The sequence below is a fragment of the Agelaius phoeniceus genome, chromosome 4, assembly GCF_051311805.1.
Source record: "Agelaius phoeniceus isolate bAgePho1 chromosome 4, bAgePho1.hap1, whole genome shotgun sequence".
Classification (NCBI taxonomy): Eukaryota; Metazoa; Chordata; class Aves; order Passeriformes; family Icteridae; genus Agelaius; species Agelaius phoeniceus.
Genome location: NC_135268.1, coordinates 9,040,468 through 9,060,471, shown reverse-complemented (window position 1 = coordinate 9,060,471; position 20,004 = coordinate 9,040,468). Strand labels below are relative to the sequence as shown.

The window sequence follows — 20,004 nt, the reverse complement described above, 5'->3', positions numbered from 1 at the left end:
ACAAATGTTTGGTATTGGGCATGTAGGCAGAGTGACAGGTAAGATTAAGGTGCTGAGCTGAACAGACACTTTGGAGCTCTGGAGATCTTGGAATCCAATATAATGGTGGAAAAAGTAGTGTTTGTTTCCACTTCAAATTTTAAGTTAATCAGAAAGTGAAATGACATGCCTTTTTCTTACCCATGCCTGCTCCCTTTTCCTTCCTTGCCTGATGAGAGAGCACAGATTGTGTATATGTCGTTATTGCATGGGGAAAGGCAGTGGCATGCACCACTGAACTCTGTCCTCGGCTGAAAGTTTTACCTTGTCATTTCTCATTGTACTAGAAAGGAGAGGGAGAAATTTTGAAAAATCTTCAGGTGATCCTCTGATCCCAAACACAATCAGTGTTATCTAAACAATTTCTTACAGATGTTTGTCAAAACTGGCCTTAAAATCTCCGTCATGGGAGTTTTTTAAACCCTCACTGGCAATGTAGCCCAGTTTTTTCTGTCCTTGTCACAATACAGCTTTTCTCTTTCCTTTTTGTTTTTCTGCCCACCTGTATCTCTACTGATGCATCTGAAGCCTATTATCAAAAGGTTGACTGAGGTGGATGCAACCAGGATTATGCTGGGGAGTAGCAAATACTATTGCTTCTCTACCAGCTGCCAAAAAATATTTCTTATAGAGGGGCTAGAGCCATTCTGCTCCCCACCTCTGTGCCTCTTCGGTGAAAAAGGAAAGACAGTGCAAAGGAGAGGTAAATCAGATGAAAGTTAAAATGCAACTACAGGTCATGGTGACATTTAAAAAACCCCTTGTCCTGGCTTTATTATTTATTGGAAAAAGACATATGCTGGGCACAAAATTCCCCTCAAAATCACCTGTTCAGAGCAATCTTGAACAATCTGTAAAAACAAATTTTCTGTTCCACAATATGCTGCTTTCATTTTTAGTTGCCTTTATTATGGTTTTTCTCTTTTTACCACGACCAACCAACTAAAATGTCCAAACATTTCAATGTCTCTGTAGAGAGAAGGATGCTGGTGTGGAGTCTCTATTCAGATGCCACAGCTTTCTGAACCTCTGAGCAAAACCTTCCTGTTCTTTTCAAACTTATAAATCACTTAAATTCACTTGGTGTTTCTTAAGCAAGTCTTCACAAGGAGAAAAACCTAGATCAAATACTGGATATGCAGATCTCAATTTGTCAGTCTGCCATGAACTTTTTCTCAACTCAGTTAATTAACTGTATGTGAAAGAGGAGCAGATGTCTCAAAGATTTTTATTACACTATACATTTCATAGACTCATAGAATGGTTTTGGTTGGAAAGGATGTTTAAGATCACCCTGTCATGGGAAGGGATATTTTCTACTAGATCAGGTTGCTCAAAGCCCCATCCAACCTGACCTTGAACTCTTCCAGAGACAGGATCTAATTGCTACAATTTTATGAAAATAAATGGCCAGCTAGAGGAGAGAGAAGCTGGATGGGTTCCTGCACAGGGAAGGACAGCTGAAGAAAATGCAAGGAGATTAGCCCTTCTAACTCCCTGCTTTGTTCCAGCAGGTCAAAATAGCTCCAGGACACAAAGCAAAGGGATGTTGTCAACATTTGTTCTGATGCTGAAGGTAGTCTTTTTAAGAGAAAGAGTTTAAAACTCATTTACCTCTTGAAGTGAAAGTTGATAAACTCCTCCATATTTGTTGTTTCTTGACATGAAGCAACATCCTGTCACGATGCCTATCATTGCAAAAAAGGCCCTATATTCATATATTGCTTTGTTTTATAAATTCTTTTCCTAATGGTAAACTTAAATATAATGGTAACAGGAAGGGATAAATTGGGCTGTGCAAAGGTATCAAACTCTTCTATCAGTATGTAGCCTGAATAGAACTGAGCCTTTTCCAAACTTTTCACATGGCCTCCATGTCAGAAAGCAGATAAACAGGTTTCAGCCCTTAAAAACTGTGAGACTGAAAACCACTTACTAACTCTACCAACTCACATGAGTTCTTGCACTAATTCATATGTGTATTTTGGGCATTTTACACTGCAATAATATATAATTTCCCCTCTTTTATTTTTTTTCTTTTGAGAAGTCTGCTAGCAAACTCAAATACCCCAAACTTTGGCTGTTAGAGCTAAAGTTATGCTTGAAAACTGTGGTTAGCTGTAGGTCTATCAGTGCTTGCTGGCAAATGCTCCAGTCCCAAGTTTTATTGGTGTCTAGGTGAGTCTAGGTGAGTCTATAATTAGATGCCTTTTTTTTCCCCTCATCATGGCAGATATTGCAGATGCCACTCTCTACTGCTGACAGTCTTCAGACAAACAGTTTACATTAAAATATCTCTTGGCTTGCAGGGATCTGCTCTGATATGCATTTGCAGATATGCTCTGATAGGTGCTCTTGTGCTTCCTGTGACTTTTAATTGGCTCATTAGGGTCTGCAAATTGAGGGTATTTTTTGGCATTTTTTGAATGCCTTGACCCTAAAAGTCTGACAAGTTATGGGAGAGCAGTTCTCTTGGTCTCCTGCTGAGGCAATGGTACATATATTCTGAAAAGTAGGCCAGGATGTAATGCTCACTGCTGCTTCTCCCATTAGATTTTGTTATCTGTCTATAGCTGTGTCTGTGGAAGGGAAGAGATTGTGAAAAACATGCTTGGTGTTTCCATTGTGTTTGATTGTTCATGTACCCATTTTGTTCTCCCTCCACACTACGCTTGGTTAGGATTCATCTTAGCAAGGTGTTTAGTTTAGTTAATCTCCTGTGCTCCCCATACAGTGGAGAAAGAGGAAAGAGGAACCTCCTGAAGGTAAACTATCTCATCTGGGGTAGGCATCTCACAGAGGTATTGTTATTCATCCTCTGGAGCTAACTGTCTCTTCATTGAGATTGCAGCCACACTCAATGCCTGTCTTTTAGTTACAAAAGTTAGACCTGAGTCCTCCTTTCACTTCCCCTTTTCTGAGAAATTGGTCCTTCTGATATTTGCTGTGATCCCTTATCAAAGTGTCTGCAATCAGCTTCTCTAAATATCTCCAATAGGCCCTATTCTGAAGAGAGGTGTTGACTAATGGCCATAGTCCCAGAATATAATGTCCTTCCTGAGCCCTGGCACAGCTGTCATCATCTTTTTTTGCTTTTTAGCAGCTTTCTTCATGATTCCACTTCCCCATTGCCTTTCACTACCCAGTTGCTCACACAATCAGTACCACGGTGCTGGCACATGGTACTGGTGTAAGCCCCATATTTCTAGACAAGTGTCATGCACACAGAACCCTTAACACTGAATATTTTTTTTAAATATTACTACTATTATTATTATTATTAGTCTACAATAAACAATAATGCATTTATATTATGTAGTATTATATGATAAAGAGGACTGTAAACTCCTACAGCCTAATAAGTGCAATAAAATAAAATTAAAAAAAATAAAATGGCCTCAAATTTTCTAAGCATTTGTAAGCATTTAAGTCTCAGCTCTGCAGCCTGAATTACTACTATTGCAGTCCTCCAGCTCTGCACTTACTCTTGTGAAGGACTACCAAAGGACATTTTTATCAAGGGATTTTTTACAAGGGACTTATTTACAAATAAGGACACAGTGATAAGTGTCCTGGTTTCAGCCAGGTAAGTGTTAATGTCTTCTCAGTAGCTATTACAGGGCTGTGTTTTGGATTTGGAATGAGAATGGTGTTAGTAACACACTGATGTTTTGGTTTTTTGCTAAGTCCAGTTTACCCATAGTCAAGGACAATTTTCCCTGCCTCCATGTTCTGCCAGTGAGGAGGTTCACAAAAGAAACTGGGAGGGAGCATAGCCAGGACAGGTGATTACCAAAAGGATATTCCACACCACAGAGCATCATGCCTGGTATATAAACTGGGAGGATTTAAATGAAAAGGCATCTGATCTAGGTTTGGGAATGGGGGTTCTGGCTCTGAGTGGGTGGTGAGCAATTGTATTGGGCAGCACTTGCTTTTTTTTTTCTTTTTGTTATTATTATTATTATTATTATTATTATTATTATTATTATTATTATTATTATTATTATTATTTCCTTTATATCATTTCTGTATTTTACTTTGTTTTCAATTATTAAACTGTTCTTATCTCAACCCACCAGTTTTACTTTGATTCTCCTCCTCATTCCAGTGGTGGATGCAGGGAGAATGGTGGGAATTGAGCAAGCTGCTGCCAGGTTTAATTTCCATTTGGGCTTAAACCAAGGCAACAGGATGAGGGGAAATGGCTTCATACTGGAAAAGGGCTGGTTTAGATTAGATATATGGAAGAAATTTTTCTGATGTGTCTGGTAAGACACTTCTCTGGACAACACTGGCACAGGTTGTCCAGAGAAGTTGTGGCTGACCCATTCCTGAAGTGTTTGAGGCCATACCATCTAGTAACCTTCTCATATGCATATCAGGAAGGTGAAACCAGTGCATCAGAAAACCTGGAGAAGCTCTCCCCACTCATGTTACCTACTCTGACCTGTGTAAGGCTGACAGACTGATTGCTGCAGTCAACTTGAACTCTGAGCAAACTGGGTATCAAATTGCAGATTCTCTTACACAAAAAACTCCTCCTTGGCATTTTCTTGTGCTCTGGTCCATGCCTGGGTTTCACCTTCTACAGAAGAAAAGTATTGTATCCTGAGTCTTCTAGGAAAACTAAAATAAGCTAGTGCTTGACTATGGCACCAGATTTTTCTAACTTAAGCACTTTTGGTCAAATGAATATTTTAAATATATTTTGCTTAAATAACAGTTGTTAGTCTTGTTGGTAATCAGGCCTCAGGGAAAGAAGGGGAAACTCAAAGAGCACTAATATTAGTCAGCAACCTAAAGGGATCTTTCAAAATTTAAATGAGTCAAGATATGTCAGTGTAATATTGGAACAACAGAGTAATGAATCAGGCCCTGGGATTTTCTGTTGCCTGTCAAATATAGGTATACAAGGAAGTAATAAGCAAAAAAAAAAAAAAAAAGAAAAAAAGAGAAAAAAGTGTTTGGGTCTCTCAAGACAGTCTCAAGTAAAACATTGCATATTTGGGTCTCAAGTGAAATATTGCAGAAGTCCAAGCAATTTTTTTGTGACTTCAGAACACTTCAGCTCTGAAATATGGTGAGATACAAAACTGAGTAAATATTTTGATCTCCAAGATCCTTTTCTGGTGAAAAAATTGTGTTAGGTGGTGTTGTGAATATATATTGACTTGTAAATTGCTCATTGGAGAGTGGAACCGTATCTCCCAAATAAAAATTCTAGAGAAATACTTTTTTTTTTCCCCTGTAATTTTTATTTTATTAAAAATATATGAAAAATACATTGGGATCCAGATTACAGAACTTTTCCCCGGTTCCATTAAACTCAAACTACTTTCAGTTGAAATGAGAAGATTTTTAAATATTTTTTAACCTCGCTGGTGAAGAGAAACTGTATAAAAGACTTGAGATAAATCAGTGGGGTTTTTTTCCAGAAAGCCTGTGCCATGACAGATTTACAGTGCTAGCTCCTACAAACTAGCAAATTGTGCTTTTTGTGTCTTGAGATGTGTGATGTGGCTGATGATTTACACAAACTGCTGCTCTTGAGAGAGCTTGAATTACAGGAGGATTGAGATGAGGAGCTACTTCATTAGCTCCATATGATGGCAAGAAAGAGAGGCACATGCTTCACCATGTTTACCTGGAGCAGCAGGGGAAAGAGATTTTTTATCTAGTAAAATGGCTCCTATCTTCCATTCTTTATGGAAATTTTTATTTTTAATATCTAAATTCCTTCTGTTTAAGTAAACTAGATTAAGTGGCACTAAAATGACAAGACCTGCTCTCCTCCTGTCAGTCAGTGCTGTAGGAAATGCTAGAGGATGCTGTCCCTGACCCAGAAGGAGATGCAAGCTGACCAGGCAGGATGTAAATATCCTTCTCACTGATCTCTCCACATGCTGGTGAGCTGCAGACCTGGGCTTTGTTTTCAAGAAGTAAAAGGTCTCTGTTTCTTCACTGATTACCAGCAAGTGTGGGCACAGTACTTGCACTCTGGCCCTCCTGCATCTCTGGTGGTACAGCAAAAAGTGGGGAGAACATGGAAAAGAGGACCAGAAGTCAAGCAGTTACAAATTTATGTGTGGCCTAAATGAGGGTGAGAAAGTTCAATATGGTTATTAATTGTTATTGTTTATGAAAAATACAAATCTCTACTCAAAGCAGCACTGATAAAGAAATCTGGAGTGACAAGAGTTGGGCAATTAATTTCTTTCATCTGAAGAAGTGTCCTGGCAGCCAGTTGTCTACCAGCAGCTGACAATTCTGGGTCAATGAAGCTGCAATTTGATGTGGAGGATGTCAGGCAGAGAAGGGACAGATGGATGGTCAGTGCAGTGGGTGAGGGACAAGGGCTCAGCTCAAGCCTTTGGTGCGGTACCTCAAAGGGGATGGGAGAAGAGGGAGGACAAGAGCTGGAGAGGGTTATCAGGGTGTATTTCCTTTAATGTATCAGGATCTGTTGTTTGTGTGACCCTCTGCTGGCAAAGAATTTTGTGACAATTATTTCTTTCTGACTTTTCTTTTTCCCCCTCCCAGCACTGGTGATGGTCCTGAATAGCACAAGTGTCAGCTGGAGTGCCCGCATTCAGATGTTCCTTACCTTTTGTAAGCTTGTAGCAATTCTGATAATTATAGTCCCTGGAGTTATCCAGCTAATTAAAGGTATGAAATGAAAAGTAAATGCTTTAAAAGAGCTTTTATCTTTACCCTCAGCAGTCTTTCCCCACTTGCCTCCACCACATAATGCTTATAGCAGCAAAATCTCTTAATTAGTCTGTGCTTGCTTAACCGAGGCTCTGTACTGTCATGTCATTGATAAGAAGTGGAACTACGCTGGGATGAAATGGTATTTCCTTCAGCATGCCAATGAGACTATTCCAATCAGACTTGCTTTTCCAAGGAGCAAATGGACTGCTCTTCTCTGGAATCTGTCCTTGGCCTGAACTTTGTGAAAGGGGCAGGGTGGGATTTAAAGGCAGGTAGATGCACATGCACCTCCCCAGAGCACATGCCTAGCCCAGGCAGGATGGCTGCTCTGGCTGTGCTAGTCCCTAGTCATGGTACATGTGTGTGTGGTGCTAGAGAGGGCTCCCAATTCACAGAACCACAAAATCACATGGGGGTTTGGGTTGGAAAGGACCTTAAAGATCACCTAGTTCAAACCCTCTGCCATGGCAGAGATGTCTTCCACCAGGCCATGTTTTTCAAAGGCCCATCCGAAGCCTTGAACACTTTCAGAGCATCCTGGGCTGCTTCTCTGGACAATCTGTTCCAGTGCCTCATCAGTGTCACGAGGCAGATTTTTTCCTAACATGTAATCTAAACATGCCCTCTGTCAGTTTATAGCTATTTCCCCTTGTCCTGTCACTACATGCACTGACAGGTGCTCAGCTACCTGTAGAGACTTTCCCATTCCAGCCCTCTGAGCAGCAGGTGTGAGATGGTGACAAACCCCGGGTCACCTTCCCTACAACTACAGAGAGTACCAGCAGCAATGCAGCACACAGCGGCAGAGCAGGGAGCCCTCTTGAGTGTATTGGTGGCAGATTTTATCCAACAAAAACTGTCACAGTTTTGGGCTATGTCCCACCCAAGTGAAGAGCACAGTGTTAGTCTGTGCAGTGAGCTCAGTTTCACAGGGACAGGAGGCTCTCTGTGGTTAATATAGACTCTGAAATAAAAGTTTTGCTGTGTAGCACTCCGCTGATTCACTATTTTTGTTGTTTTTCACTTTCTTTCTGGCACTTGCAATGTCGTTGCCTCTCGCACATGACATATGAAATGTGCAAAATTTCTCTCTGTTCCCATCCACCCCACTTTTTCTAGACCTTTGGAGCAGGTCAAACCTTGGGGGTTGTTGCCCTGAAGTAGCTCAGCTAAGTGTCCCTGATTCTCCACTGGGACCTTCTTCTGGCCACAGTTTCTCCCTAAACCAAAAAGCCTCTGCTTCAATGGCGATTTTGACTGAGGGCTTAGTAAAACCAGAGCAAAGGATAGAGGATTTGACTCATTGCTAATTTAAATCTGAATTAATTAAGTTTCTTCCTGCTCCATATTTGTGGAGGATCATTGCTTCTCAGGAAATTTGGGATATGGTAGGGACATTTTACAAACCATAAAGCACTTTGTAAATGAATGATAGCATAACAAAAGTGTTGCATATTTGCATTTATAGATATATAGATAATTCTTACTCGATGTACTATTAATACAGGATTGATTATCATGGTAGGGGGTTACTAAACTCATTTTTCAATGGTAGAAATTTCTAGGATTTTGGGTTTATTTATCTTATAAATGTTTCTTCTGAATGAAATGCCAGCAAAGTTCCTTCTGATTAAAATGTTGAACAAGTAAATTTTCCACATCAAAAACTACTGAGCTCATTCTGCTCTTTCATGTTGGTGTAAGTCACTGCTGGAAATGACAGAGCAGTGAGTGTCATCAAGTTCAGCATGCTTTGAAATAAACTAATAGGTCAAATTCTCCTATTACATGAATATAGATTCCACAAAGCCTTTTACAATTGCTGGCAGATTATGGCTGTGAGGGTTGGGTAAGAATTTAAGGTCAAGGGGCAGAACTTCATGTCAGTGAACTGTTGGGTGATTAAATGTTCCATGCTGTGTTATATATATATATATATATATTTTTTTTTTTTTTTAAACTAGTTATGACCAAAGAGCTTATTTTTCAACATTTTTTGTTGTTGATTTTGCAGGAGAAACACAGCACTTTAGAAATGCCTTTGCAGGGAATGATGCCAGTGTTATGGGATTACCACTTGCTTTCTATTCAGGAATGTATGCCTATTCAGGCTGGTAAGTGGATGAAACTTATACGTATTTGTCCTGAAAAAAACCCACTAATGTGCTTTAACAAAGCTATTTATTTATATGAAGCAATAAGTAGCACATTCTACATCTTTTGCCAAGCTACATCATACAGCTAGGGTATTTGTCACCACTGTTCCATATGCTCAGTTGTGATTGTGCAAGCAGCTCTGCAAGGGAAAGATTTTCCTTTTTCAGTGTATAATATATAAGCATGTACTGACCACCACAATAATCACACCACAAGAATGGAATATTCTTCATTTTTTTCATTAAATATTTTAATAACAGGATAAAAGTACAAATGAAGCTTTAATTTTTTTTGAAGAAGTCAGTAATTATATAAAAATCAAATCCATGATTCTGTTACAAAATGGCCCTTAGCCTTGCTTTGTAAGAGCAGTATTTTACAAGTAAGAAACAATGAGATTGGTATGGGCCACAAAACAGAATAAAAATCTTTAGATTTTTACACTTCTTGGTCTAAGAGATTTGGACCATACTTAAAAGAAGTGCAGCTGGCTTCCACAAAAGTCAGGTGTGATTGACTGTGAGCAAAGGTATGAGAATCTACCTTAATGGTATCCTGCTTAGATCTTTCAAGTCCTTTCTCTCTTTTCCCTCCAAAGTACACAGCAGCTGGTTTGAAAGGTGCTGCCCCTTCTAGAATCTGCCTTTACAATTTATTCATGCTCCTCAGGGCTCTGCATTGTGCAGTGCCAAAAGGCTTTAGCAGAAGCAGCCTGGGGGGAAGGAAGCAGACTACAGCGCACAGAGTGGGCTTATTTTGAGATAGCTTTGTCTGCAGGTCTTCCCTTTGCTCTCCGTAGCCTCAGAGGCAGCCAAGTCCTTTACCTTGCACAAAAAGGCGAGGGCTGCAAGATAAGGGGTTTATTTATTTAATATGAAAGGACAGTGGGCCGGGCATTGGAGTTCTCTGCCCATCTGTAATTCCCCGGTTGCAGGAGCATTATAAATGTGCACACTGAAGTATGAACAGAACTTTATATACTAAATGGCAGCAGGGGAAGAAACCCAAGAGAAATCCAAGAAATCCAAAGCCTGTATCTGAGATAGATATGTAAGAAAAGAGCCTGGCATTTTGAAGCCTCAAAGAAATGGAATTGATTATGTGGAAAATCTCTACTTTCTTCCCCCTCTCTCTGTAACTGACTCTGTCTCTCATATCCATGCATGTGATGGTTTCTCACTTTTTAAATATTAACCTAAGTTTTTGTATGAAAGCAATTTAAAAAGCTCGTTATTATTATTCAGAATTTCTTTCCTGCAAAATGCTTCATCAAAAATACTGGTATTCTGTTGCTTCTTTCCCATTTTTCACTTAACAGTTCAAAGCCTTGCAATAAAAATGACCTTTTTTTCCCCTTTACACCTTCTGACTTTTATTTCAAGGTCTTTATTTGCTACTTATAAAAGAAATTAGCAGGAAAAAGACCTAATTTGGCTAGTGGTTCTTCCCTGCTGTCTGTTTTCCTTTGTTATCAACTAAAATTCATCACCTCATCACAGAGGAGCAGACCATTAAGTGGAGTGGCAATATCCTTGCACTATCAGTTTCATGGGGCTAAATCAATGCAATTAGCTGAATATGAAGGAGTGTTAGAAGTGTTGGTGATGTGTCCTGGGATGCAGGCAGAATTTTATGCATAGCTCACAAGACTGTTAAATTTTAACTGTTAACTTTTAAAGATACAGCTTTGAAGAAAAGAAAAGCAGTATCTCTTCTGTGTGTGGGTTCATCCTGCCAAGAGCAAGTTTTGACTATGGGGCATGTAAAATATTGGCTAAAAAAGTGGAAAAAAGAATGTGAGGAAACATGCCTTTGCATCAATGAAAGGACTGGACTATCACAGAATGGTTTGGGTTGAAAGGGACCTTAAAGATAATTTTGTTCCAATCCCCCTGCCAAGGATAGGGATACTTCCCACTAGACCAGGATGCTAAAAGCCCCATGCAACCTGACCTTGAAAACTTCCAGGGATGGGACATCCACAGCTTCCTTGGGCAACCAGTTCCAGTGCTCCAGCACCCTCACTGGAAAGACTTTCCTCCATATATCTAACCTAAATCTTCTTCTGTGCTCTATGCACTAGAAAGTTTAAAAACAAGTATTGATGTTTTTCCATAAGGTGACAAAGAATTTCTTGTGCAGTCACAAAATCACTATTTTTAAAAAGCCACGAGCCAGGGTTAACTTGTTCTGCTAACCCAGTTCTGCTCCAAGACTTGTGATGGGGCAAAGTTCCCAGACTTCCTGACAGCTTGGTTACCAGTGGTTTATTCACAGCAGCAGTGCTGGCTCAGCACTGGTCCCTTTCATTTGTCTTTCTGCACAAGATCAGAAGACCAGCATAGGTGCCGTATTGACTGCTCTGTTTGATGACTTTGGGCCTGTCTCTGAGCCAGACACCATTGTGTTCCAGGCAGGCACAGACTGAGTGCTAATAAATGTAGAACAGAGGGTTCAGTGACCTTGAGGCTTATGGCTGCTTTGCATGCAGGGCTGTGCCTGGTGAGCAGCTCCTATGAATCCCATACAGAGCTCTCCCTTGAATGCTGCTGGAATGTGATCAGAGTGCAACCTGTACTGGGGGTTGTGCAAGAGCATGCAGAGCTAGCAGCCTGTGTTTTAGATTCTGTACAACAAACTGGTGTGAAAGCTCTTGGTTTAGGAGGGGCTTCAGTTATTTGTATTGTTAAGGAGCCCTCGCTGAGTACTCTGATGAGACTTTTTGCCAATCTAACCTGAAGCTGTAAAAGGCAGCAAGCACAAATGGAATATAAAGCTTGAAGTGCGCATATGTGTGTGTGTGTGTATGGAATTACGGTAAACCATTAACTGTGTAGTATGCAGGGGGGAAAAAATTAATTACATACTGACTGTACATAGTCGCTGTCTTTTTCTTTTCCTGCTTTGCTGTCTTTTCTGAGAATTCCCTTCCTAAGTGTGAGGATAAGGGAAGGTTAAATATCCCTCTCTTCTTAATCCAATCATGGGCCTGCAAAGCCTACTGTAATTAACAGCAGTGCTTAACTAAAATAATTTTCTTGATTCTTAGTGAAAGAAATACAGAATAAAAATATAGCAATAAATCTTATAATACATTTTATAACTATTTTCTAGGTTTTACCTGAATTTTGTCACCGAAGAAGTGGAAAACCCTGAAAAGTATGTACTTAATGTTTTGCCTGACTTTTGAGAAATGGTCATGAAATTTCAAATGTTGTAAAAGTAGTGATCTTCAAAGTTCTGTATGCTGGTCAAGTTCCTTGCCTTCCAGCAGATTTGGTATCTATTTGAATTACAACTGTTTGAAAATTTGCTATTTTTGGTCTGTTGTGACCTTATTATGTATTCTGCTTTTATCTGCACTGAAAGAGTGGCTGGTTTAGTGCATTCCAGGATTAAGTAGATCTATCTCTAGGGCTCTGGTTCTCCCCCTCAGGATACAAGTAATCATCAGCGGCTCCTTTCAGTGGAAGATACTGATATCCTGTCAGGGAAATCTTGCCCAAGAAACTTATCTGCTGCAATATTTGTCAGTTTTGCTATGTTTAAATATTAATGAAATACTTAGTTCTACTTGCTCTGGATGTCTCAGAAATGCAGGATCTTGAATACATGTCACAAAGCATCCAATCTAATTAAACTGAACAGGGGATATGGGTTGGAGCCTCTTTCCAATCAGAGCTGAATACTCCCACATCACCTGCCTGGAAAACATGGAACGTTGTCCTGTTAGGGAGAATTTGATTTGTCCCATCTGTTTTGGTAGATGTATTTTGGTACATGGGGACAGTAATAAAAGGCTACTAACTTTTTCTAAAAGTTAAAGAAAATGTGCCTTTCCAATTTGTTTTCTTTGAGGAAAAGAAACTATTTACTTGACAAAGAAATTAATGGCTAAATTTTCTTAGATTTTTAAAATAAGATAGCTCGCTGGGTACCAAATTGCTTACTGTTTTAAATGGACCCCCAGCACTGTACACTCAGATAATATGAATCTGAGACATGTAGGGAAAGAAAACCCCAAGCCATTGACTGGGAGCATCCAGAAGATTTTTGTTGGTTTCTTCGAAGTCTGAACCAAACCTGGTGCTATTTCAGAGGCCTGAAATTATAAGAAAATGGATGATAAAACATGAGGCTGGTAGAAACACTGGCAGATTTCCATCGTTTCAGTGACTTTGAGACGTGTTGTGTTTTAGCAGACTCTTTGATGTGATCTAGATATGTAGAGTGAGGATTCTGTGACCGAAATCTGAGACCAGGTAGAAAATACTGCATTATTATTTGTGAGTAATCATTATGACAGATACCTATGTACAAATAGGTTTTTCACTAGTAATCTTCAGTTCTGATAAAATGCCATTTTAAGAGCTGTGGTTTAGTAAACATGACTCTGAATGTATTTAAAATGTGTAGATGTGGCACTTGGGGACATGGTTTAGTGGTGGACTTGGCAGTGCTGGTTTCATGGTTAGACTCAGTGGTCTTACAGTTCTTTTCAAACCTGAAGGCTTCTGTGCTTTTAAGGCATTTGTATCAGTGGAGAGCTGTCGCAGACATCTTTTATGAAAAATCCTTTCCTTAGGATTTTTCCTCCTGAGAAGCTGAGAGGCCTCAGGAACAAAATGTAAACAGTGATTATCTGCCACTGTGGAATGCAACAGGTGGATCTGTGATTGGTCTCATGTGGTTGTTTCTAATTAATGACCAATCACAGTCAGCTGGCTCAGAGAGTCCAAGCCACAAGCCTTTGTTATCATTTTTTGCTATTCTATTCTTAGCTAGCCTTCTGATGAAATCCTTTCTTCTATTCTTTTAGTATAGTTTTAATGTAATATATATCATAAAATAATAAATCAAGCCTTTTGAAACATGGAGTCAGATCCTTGTCTCTTCCCTCAACCAAAAACCCCTGTGAACACCGTCACAAAGAGCAGCTGGCTAAAGATTCCCAGGCTTGGGACACAAATGAACTCAAGCTGGATGATCTAGGGTTTAACTACCAAGGATCTGTTCTCGTTATAAAATCATGAGAGACAGACACTAAAACCAAAAGACAACCTACAGATTTTTTTTTTACTTTTGAAAAATTGTTGTGTCACAGACTGATTTTAAATGTGAAACTAAATGTAGCTGTGAAGGGATTCTGGTCCAGGACATCTAGCTCTTCAGGAAATTCTGGGGAGATAGGTTAGGAGCCAGAGTCTTGGTGATATGATTAAATGCAGCTAGAATCAATATAATTTGTAAATTATCATGTGGTTACCACCAATACCATGTGATCTTTTTAAATGTGCAGATGTCTACACCCTTTGTGACTTTTCAAACAACTTCTGTGTCTGTGGTTCTTTTGACTGGAATTCTTGGTAATTTTCATTATAGCTATTTTTATATCTATTAAGTTTTTTGTGACTGAAGTCAGAGGAGAGCCTATTTTTGAACAGTTTGCTCTCTGCTGCATAGGACAGAAAAGCATAGCTCCTCTCTCTTTTAAAAGCTAAGCACCCCTTGAAGCATGATATATCTCAGCAAAGAGAAGTGGTGCTGGTTCAATTCTGATGATTTTTTTCCATTGCAGCTAGGATGTGAGGGTAGAAGACTGTCTTTTCCCATCTCAGGAGAACTTCTCTGTACTCTAGGTTATCTTTGGAGAGCTGCTGAAGTTATGTGTGCTGCTAGTGAGGATGTGGGACCGGAGGGCAAACCACGTAATGTGGCTGGTTGAGTGTATTCCAGGATGGCACTGGAAAAAAAAACACCTCAGTATTACATGTGCAATGTTATCACAAGGCTCTTAAAACTTCCCTTCATCACTCTTCCTTTTGAGGCTGCACTTTGAGAGGATGAGATTCCCAGTTTTTACAATCTCCATGTTAAGGTATAATATAGACTAGAAGAGAGTGGGATATTAAAAATTGCTAAATAAGTGGCAGGTGATGGTGGGGCAAATGCGTTGTTACTGTCTGTGCTGACAGAGACCTCTGTACCACCTGTAAGGGGGGATTCTGGACTCCCTTGAGCTGAAATAAGCAATTCAATGAAACATTTGGAACATATTTTTAATTTGGTTGTCACCTGTGAATGGCCCTGTTGGAAAGATATCCTGAACAAGGGCTGTTTCACCATTGTTCCCAAAGCTACCGGGCAAGAGAATAGTGTGGATTAATCTCACTGGCAACTGTCTCAGCTCCCACTAAACCCAATGCAAATGTTAGATGAGCCACTGATTATTCTGCTGTTGTAGGCATTTATTAAGACTAAACTGCTTTACTGCTTTTTTTTTTTTTTTTTTTAACCTAAAATGCTGTCTTTCATTCTTGTGTGAGCCTTATGTTAAAGCTTGCACTGAGAAACCTGGTCTAGTGGAAGGTATCCCTGCCCATGGGCAGGGGGCTTGGAGCTACAACTTCAAGGTCCCTCCCAACCCAAACTATTCTGTGATTCTACTGTATGGTACTTCTGTTGGTATGATGTTGCTGATTTTAAAAAGGAAGAGGAAAGTACAGGCTTGAACCACTTAGAGCTTGTAGCACATCCAGATGTGCAATTTGTAATGTTTTCTAATGGTTAAGATGGATGCAAATTACTTACAGCAAAGGAGGTGAGCACAGTGAGGTCTTCTGCCCTGCAGCTGTCAAAGTAAATGTTTGCCTGAGAATCAGTCACAGTTGTGCATTTCCAGATGCGCAACAGCTTTGGAAGTAGCTGAGGTGAATAATCAGCTCCATCCCCATGTGAACCAGCAGGCTGCAAACCCCCAGTGAATGTACCAAGGGGATGTGCCAGGTTTACAGCAGAGGGATGGCAGGAATGCTCTAGCAGAGAGTGGGGATGGGGCTTTGAGCAGCCTGGTCCAGTGGAAGGTGTCCCCACCTATGGCAACAAGATTGGAACAAGATGATCTTTAAGGTCTCTTCCAACTCAAAACATTGTGTGGAGGTGGGCCCTAGAATATATCCTGAGATGTGTTGGAAGGTGGAAGCATCTGCTATTAGACTTTAAGTTTCCCAGATAGGGATTGCATTCCTTTCTGTGGTGTATGGCACCAGGGAGACCTTTTGGAATATGGCATGTGTTGTTGGGAATGCAGGAGAGAGGCAGGGAAAGGGGGATGCTTGTGACCTTGCCCAGTCCCCTTTGTGCTCCAAGCAGCTGTTTGTAGAGGCAGGAAGGGCTTTTGAGGCTGTGGGAATCTTTAGAGGTGCAGCTGCCTACCCAGGTGCAATAAATTCCACACTTAGGTCTATAAGTAGGATAAATACTCTGGGTCTGAAACACTGGGATGCTGAAGCAATACAAAACCCTAGAGAGGGAGGGCAGAAACAGAGACAGTGGGAATGAGCAAAGCGGAAGCAAGCACCCTTTACAGTGCAGAAGGGAGAACAGAAAGACTTAAAAAAAATCTCAAAGTGATTGTCATTACTTTTTGAACAGAGTTTTGGAAGTAGTGTTGAATTCTCACTTTGGAAATGCCCCTGTTCCTTCTTTTGTGTAAGGACATTATTATAACCCCAATTATTATAAGATGTAAAAGTAGCTGTTTCTGTCTCTCGCTAAACCACCTTTTGATGTCTCACTTTTAAGCCTGAACTCCTTTCTTTATTCCTCTTTGTTCAAATGCTTCTCTCCTTCTCTCATGCAGCTATTAGTAGCACCCGAAGAAACACAAAGTTAATGTTTATTTTAGAAGGAGCTGTGGTTGCAGCCTTAATATATAATTTTAAAAAATAGCCTGAAATAGTTTTAGTATCAAGAATATTCTTTTCCTTTTTTTGAAAATTATGCTTTGCATGTGCAGGCTGGGTCAATAGCAATTGTTGTTTCAAATAAAATACCTAAATAATCCTTGAAGCAGAACTTCACCAAAACAAACCTGTGCAGCCATATCACCTGCAGCTTTGATCTTTTTGATTTCTTACACTATAAGGATCAGTCTCAAACTGAGGTCTTACTGTTAAATAATAGGGTAATGAAGGAACAGCCAGGTCTCTGAGGGAGTTTGTCACCTGAAAATTGACAGGAGCCATGTTGTCTGGAGCAGAAAATTTTTAGGAGTAGAAATCATGCATGAACTTCCAGACTCATTTCTTGTACATAGTCTTTGATCTCATCCGTATTCTTGAGCACACTCTCGTCACTGACATCTTTTATGAAAAATCCTTTCCTTAGGATTTTTCCTCCTGAGAAGCTGAGAGGCCTCAGGAACAAAATGTAAACAACGGTTATCTGCTGCTGTGGAATGTAACAGGTGGATCTGTGATTGGTCTCATGTGGTTGTTTCTAATTAATGACCAATCACAGTCAGCTGGCTCGGACTCTCTGAGCCACAAGCCTTTGTTATCATTTTTTGCTATTCTATTCTTAGCTAGCCTTCTGATGAAATCCTTTCTTCTATTCTTTTAGTATAGTTTTGATGTAGTATATATCATAAAATAATAAATCAAGCTTCTGAAACATGGACTCAGATCCTCATCTCTTCCCTCATCTTCAGACCCCTGTGAACATGGTCACACCCACCATGTACTCTCAAGAAACAGGCTGAGTTTTTTCAATCAAGACCCTGAAAGCAGCTCATGCCTGAAGAGCACTTCCCTCTTCCCTCTTAGGCTGAGCAGTGCAGGATCAGTGCTATAGTTCATCAAGAATTTTGGCAGCCTCCAGATGAGAAGATTAACACAGAAGTGTTTTCACATCACAGCAACACTTTCAGAGCCCTGTCAAAGTCAGAGCCAGGTTATGTCAGATGCTGGCCAAAGTGAATCCCACTTTAAGAAAATTGTTCTCTATCCTCACTATGAGTAGATGATTGGCCTGAATGCTTCAAGTTGTGAAGATTAGGCTTGTGTTGGAAGAGAGAGAAAATATTGTTTCACTTTAAGGGGAGGGAAACTTAGACTCAAATTCCTTACTGACTTCAAGGCTGTCTGTCATCAAGTGGGCAACTTGAGAGAAATGTTAATTTATGGCTCTTGTTTTACTAAATAATTTTATTTCTTTGGCACTGTAGGTTTTTGTTGGTGTTGTTGAACTTAGGAAATATTTTTCATTTAGTGGACAAAAATAATAGAATTTCAGAGGATGTGGATTCTGAAAACATTTTACAGCATAGATTACTTTGCAGCTGCAGTTAAGTACAGCTGCTATTTGGCATAATCCTTTCTTTTTTTGTCTCTCTATCTCTTCTTTTTTTTTTTTTCCATTTCTCTCCTTCACCCCCACCCCCCCTCCCCTGCCTCACTGAACCATTTCATTTGCAAATATTTCATTTTTGTTTGTAAAATAACTTTGGTCCAGCCCAGGCAATCTATCATTGTTTAAAAAAATTACACAGTGCAAAGAACGTCTTATTGAGATGTATGGTGTTTATAAGTATGGTCTCAGATTGATAAATCATGTCTTGTGCTGTTGAAAAACCAAGAAATGAATTGCTTTGCTATGACCTTGGGGTCTGAGATCAGTCAGTTTGTCTATTAGATTTTTCCATGATCTTCTCACTTCATTTATTCCTTCTTTTCTAAAACACCAAGGAACAGTAGCTGTATAGCAAGCCACCAGAGCTTGATATCATCAGACATTTTATAAAATCAGGATACCAAAATGTTTGATAAAATCTATTTTTATACTGTTTTTAAATAATGTGAATGTCATGTCTAGCTAATGTGTGCTGCCCATTCATTCTAATTATAGAGTCAACTTCGCATCTATGAGGACTGAGTGAGAGAAATAAAATATTAGGGGTGTTTTCTTCAATCTGTCTGAGAATTATAGAGATGCAGATTGATGGGAGGGGAATGGTGGCTGAGATGTTACAACTCTTCCAGCTCTCCTGTTATTTGTGGCAGTCTGATTTTTGTCACTTCTCATTAAAATGCAGCCCCCTGCCAAAGTCAGTCAGAATCTTGAATTGCACTGTTGCTCATTGTCAATCTAGCCACTGATTAGGGATCAGATTCCCAGTAAGCAAAAGAGTAAAAAATCTTTTCAGTGTTAATTGAGAGGATGCAAACCTTTGATATTTCTGCCTCTCTGCTTCTTACATTTTTTGGTGTTATTTTATAATTTAATGACAAGATTTACTCTGAAGAGGAGTATTAATATCGGTACTCTTAGACACTTAAAAGGTTTATCTGCTTGGACTTTGAAATCTTTCTTGTATCATTATATTCTGCTTATTCCTAAGAGATACATTTGATTCCAATTCATTTTCTTCATGTCAAGCTACAGTGCCAAATATTCAGTGCAGAAGTTATAGGATTACATTGTGATATTTGACCTGAAGATAACGAAAAGAGACAAATGCTAATCTTTCCAGTATTTTGTAAAGCCCATTTGCTCATGTGAATCCATCAGATTACCTTAAAGGGAAAACCAGGTCAGTTAAGTAAGCATTTGCATTTTTTCCTCTATATATTATTCGTGTCTTGGTAGATTTTTTGCACTTGAATACTTATTCTTCATCGTAGAATGAGGATGTTCTAATTAGCCTCCCCCCAGCTATTTTTATGTCTCTTTAATAGAAGTTTTATACTTTCTAAATTTGACTGTGTTGAACAGCATTGCAGTCTGCTTAAATTCTTTCAGTTATCTGGGAGGCATCTCAGATGAGGTGTCCAAACCTGGTGAATTCAACAACAATTTCAACCTTTTTTTTTTTGCCCTCTGTAAGTGATAAAATAGTGTTTTCAGATCTAGAAAATCCTTTAATGGGGAGCTGAATCTGCCAAATAAAGAAAACAAATTAATTTACTACTCAAATCTACTTTCAGGAAACCAAGCATGGGTTTTGCTATTTGTAAAATGTATGAAAAACATTCAATTAATAATGTAATTCAGTAGTATTTGTGTGTGTTTGAGAGGGACAAATAGACAATTACTAGCTCTCAGGGGAGTTGACTCACCAGCTGTTCTTAATACAGTGATCTTTCCTTTACTTTTGCTTTTTCACTAATTTTATTAGCTCCCTACTATGACTCACATCTTCAGCTCATTAATTATTGTTTCTTTTAGAAATTACTAATAATTAATTTCTGAAACTAAGTATTTCAGTCTTGAATGCATGATTTCTGACATCTCAGTATGGGAACAAACTTTTCT

The 20,004-nt window shown here is 39.3% G+C and overlaps 1 protein-coding gene across 6 annotated transcripts in view; it reads left to right on the top strand.

Annotated features, from left to right (window-relative positions):
* SLC7A11 (solute carrier family 7 member 11) overlaps positions 1 to 20,004 on the top strand; it is a 69,067-nt gene that overhangs the window by 15,232 nt on the left and 33,831 nt on the right. For all 6 annotated transcript variants that reach the window (XM_077176778.1, XM_077176776.1, XM_077176781.1 and 3 more), the window contains 3 exons: positions 6,583 to 6,708; positions 8,768 to 8,867; positions 12,025 to 12,069. In XM_077176778.1, the coding sequence (XP_077032893.1) occupies positions 6,583 to 6,708; positions 8,768 to 8,867; positions 12,025 to 12,069 (271 nt within the window). The remainder of the gene's footprint in view (positions 1 to 6,582; positions 6,709 to 8,767; positions 8,868 to 12,024; positions 12,070 to 20,004) is intronic.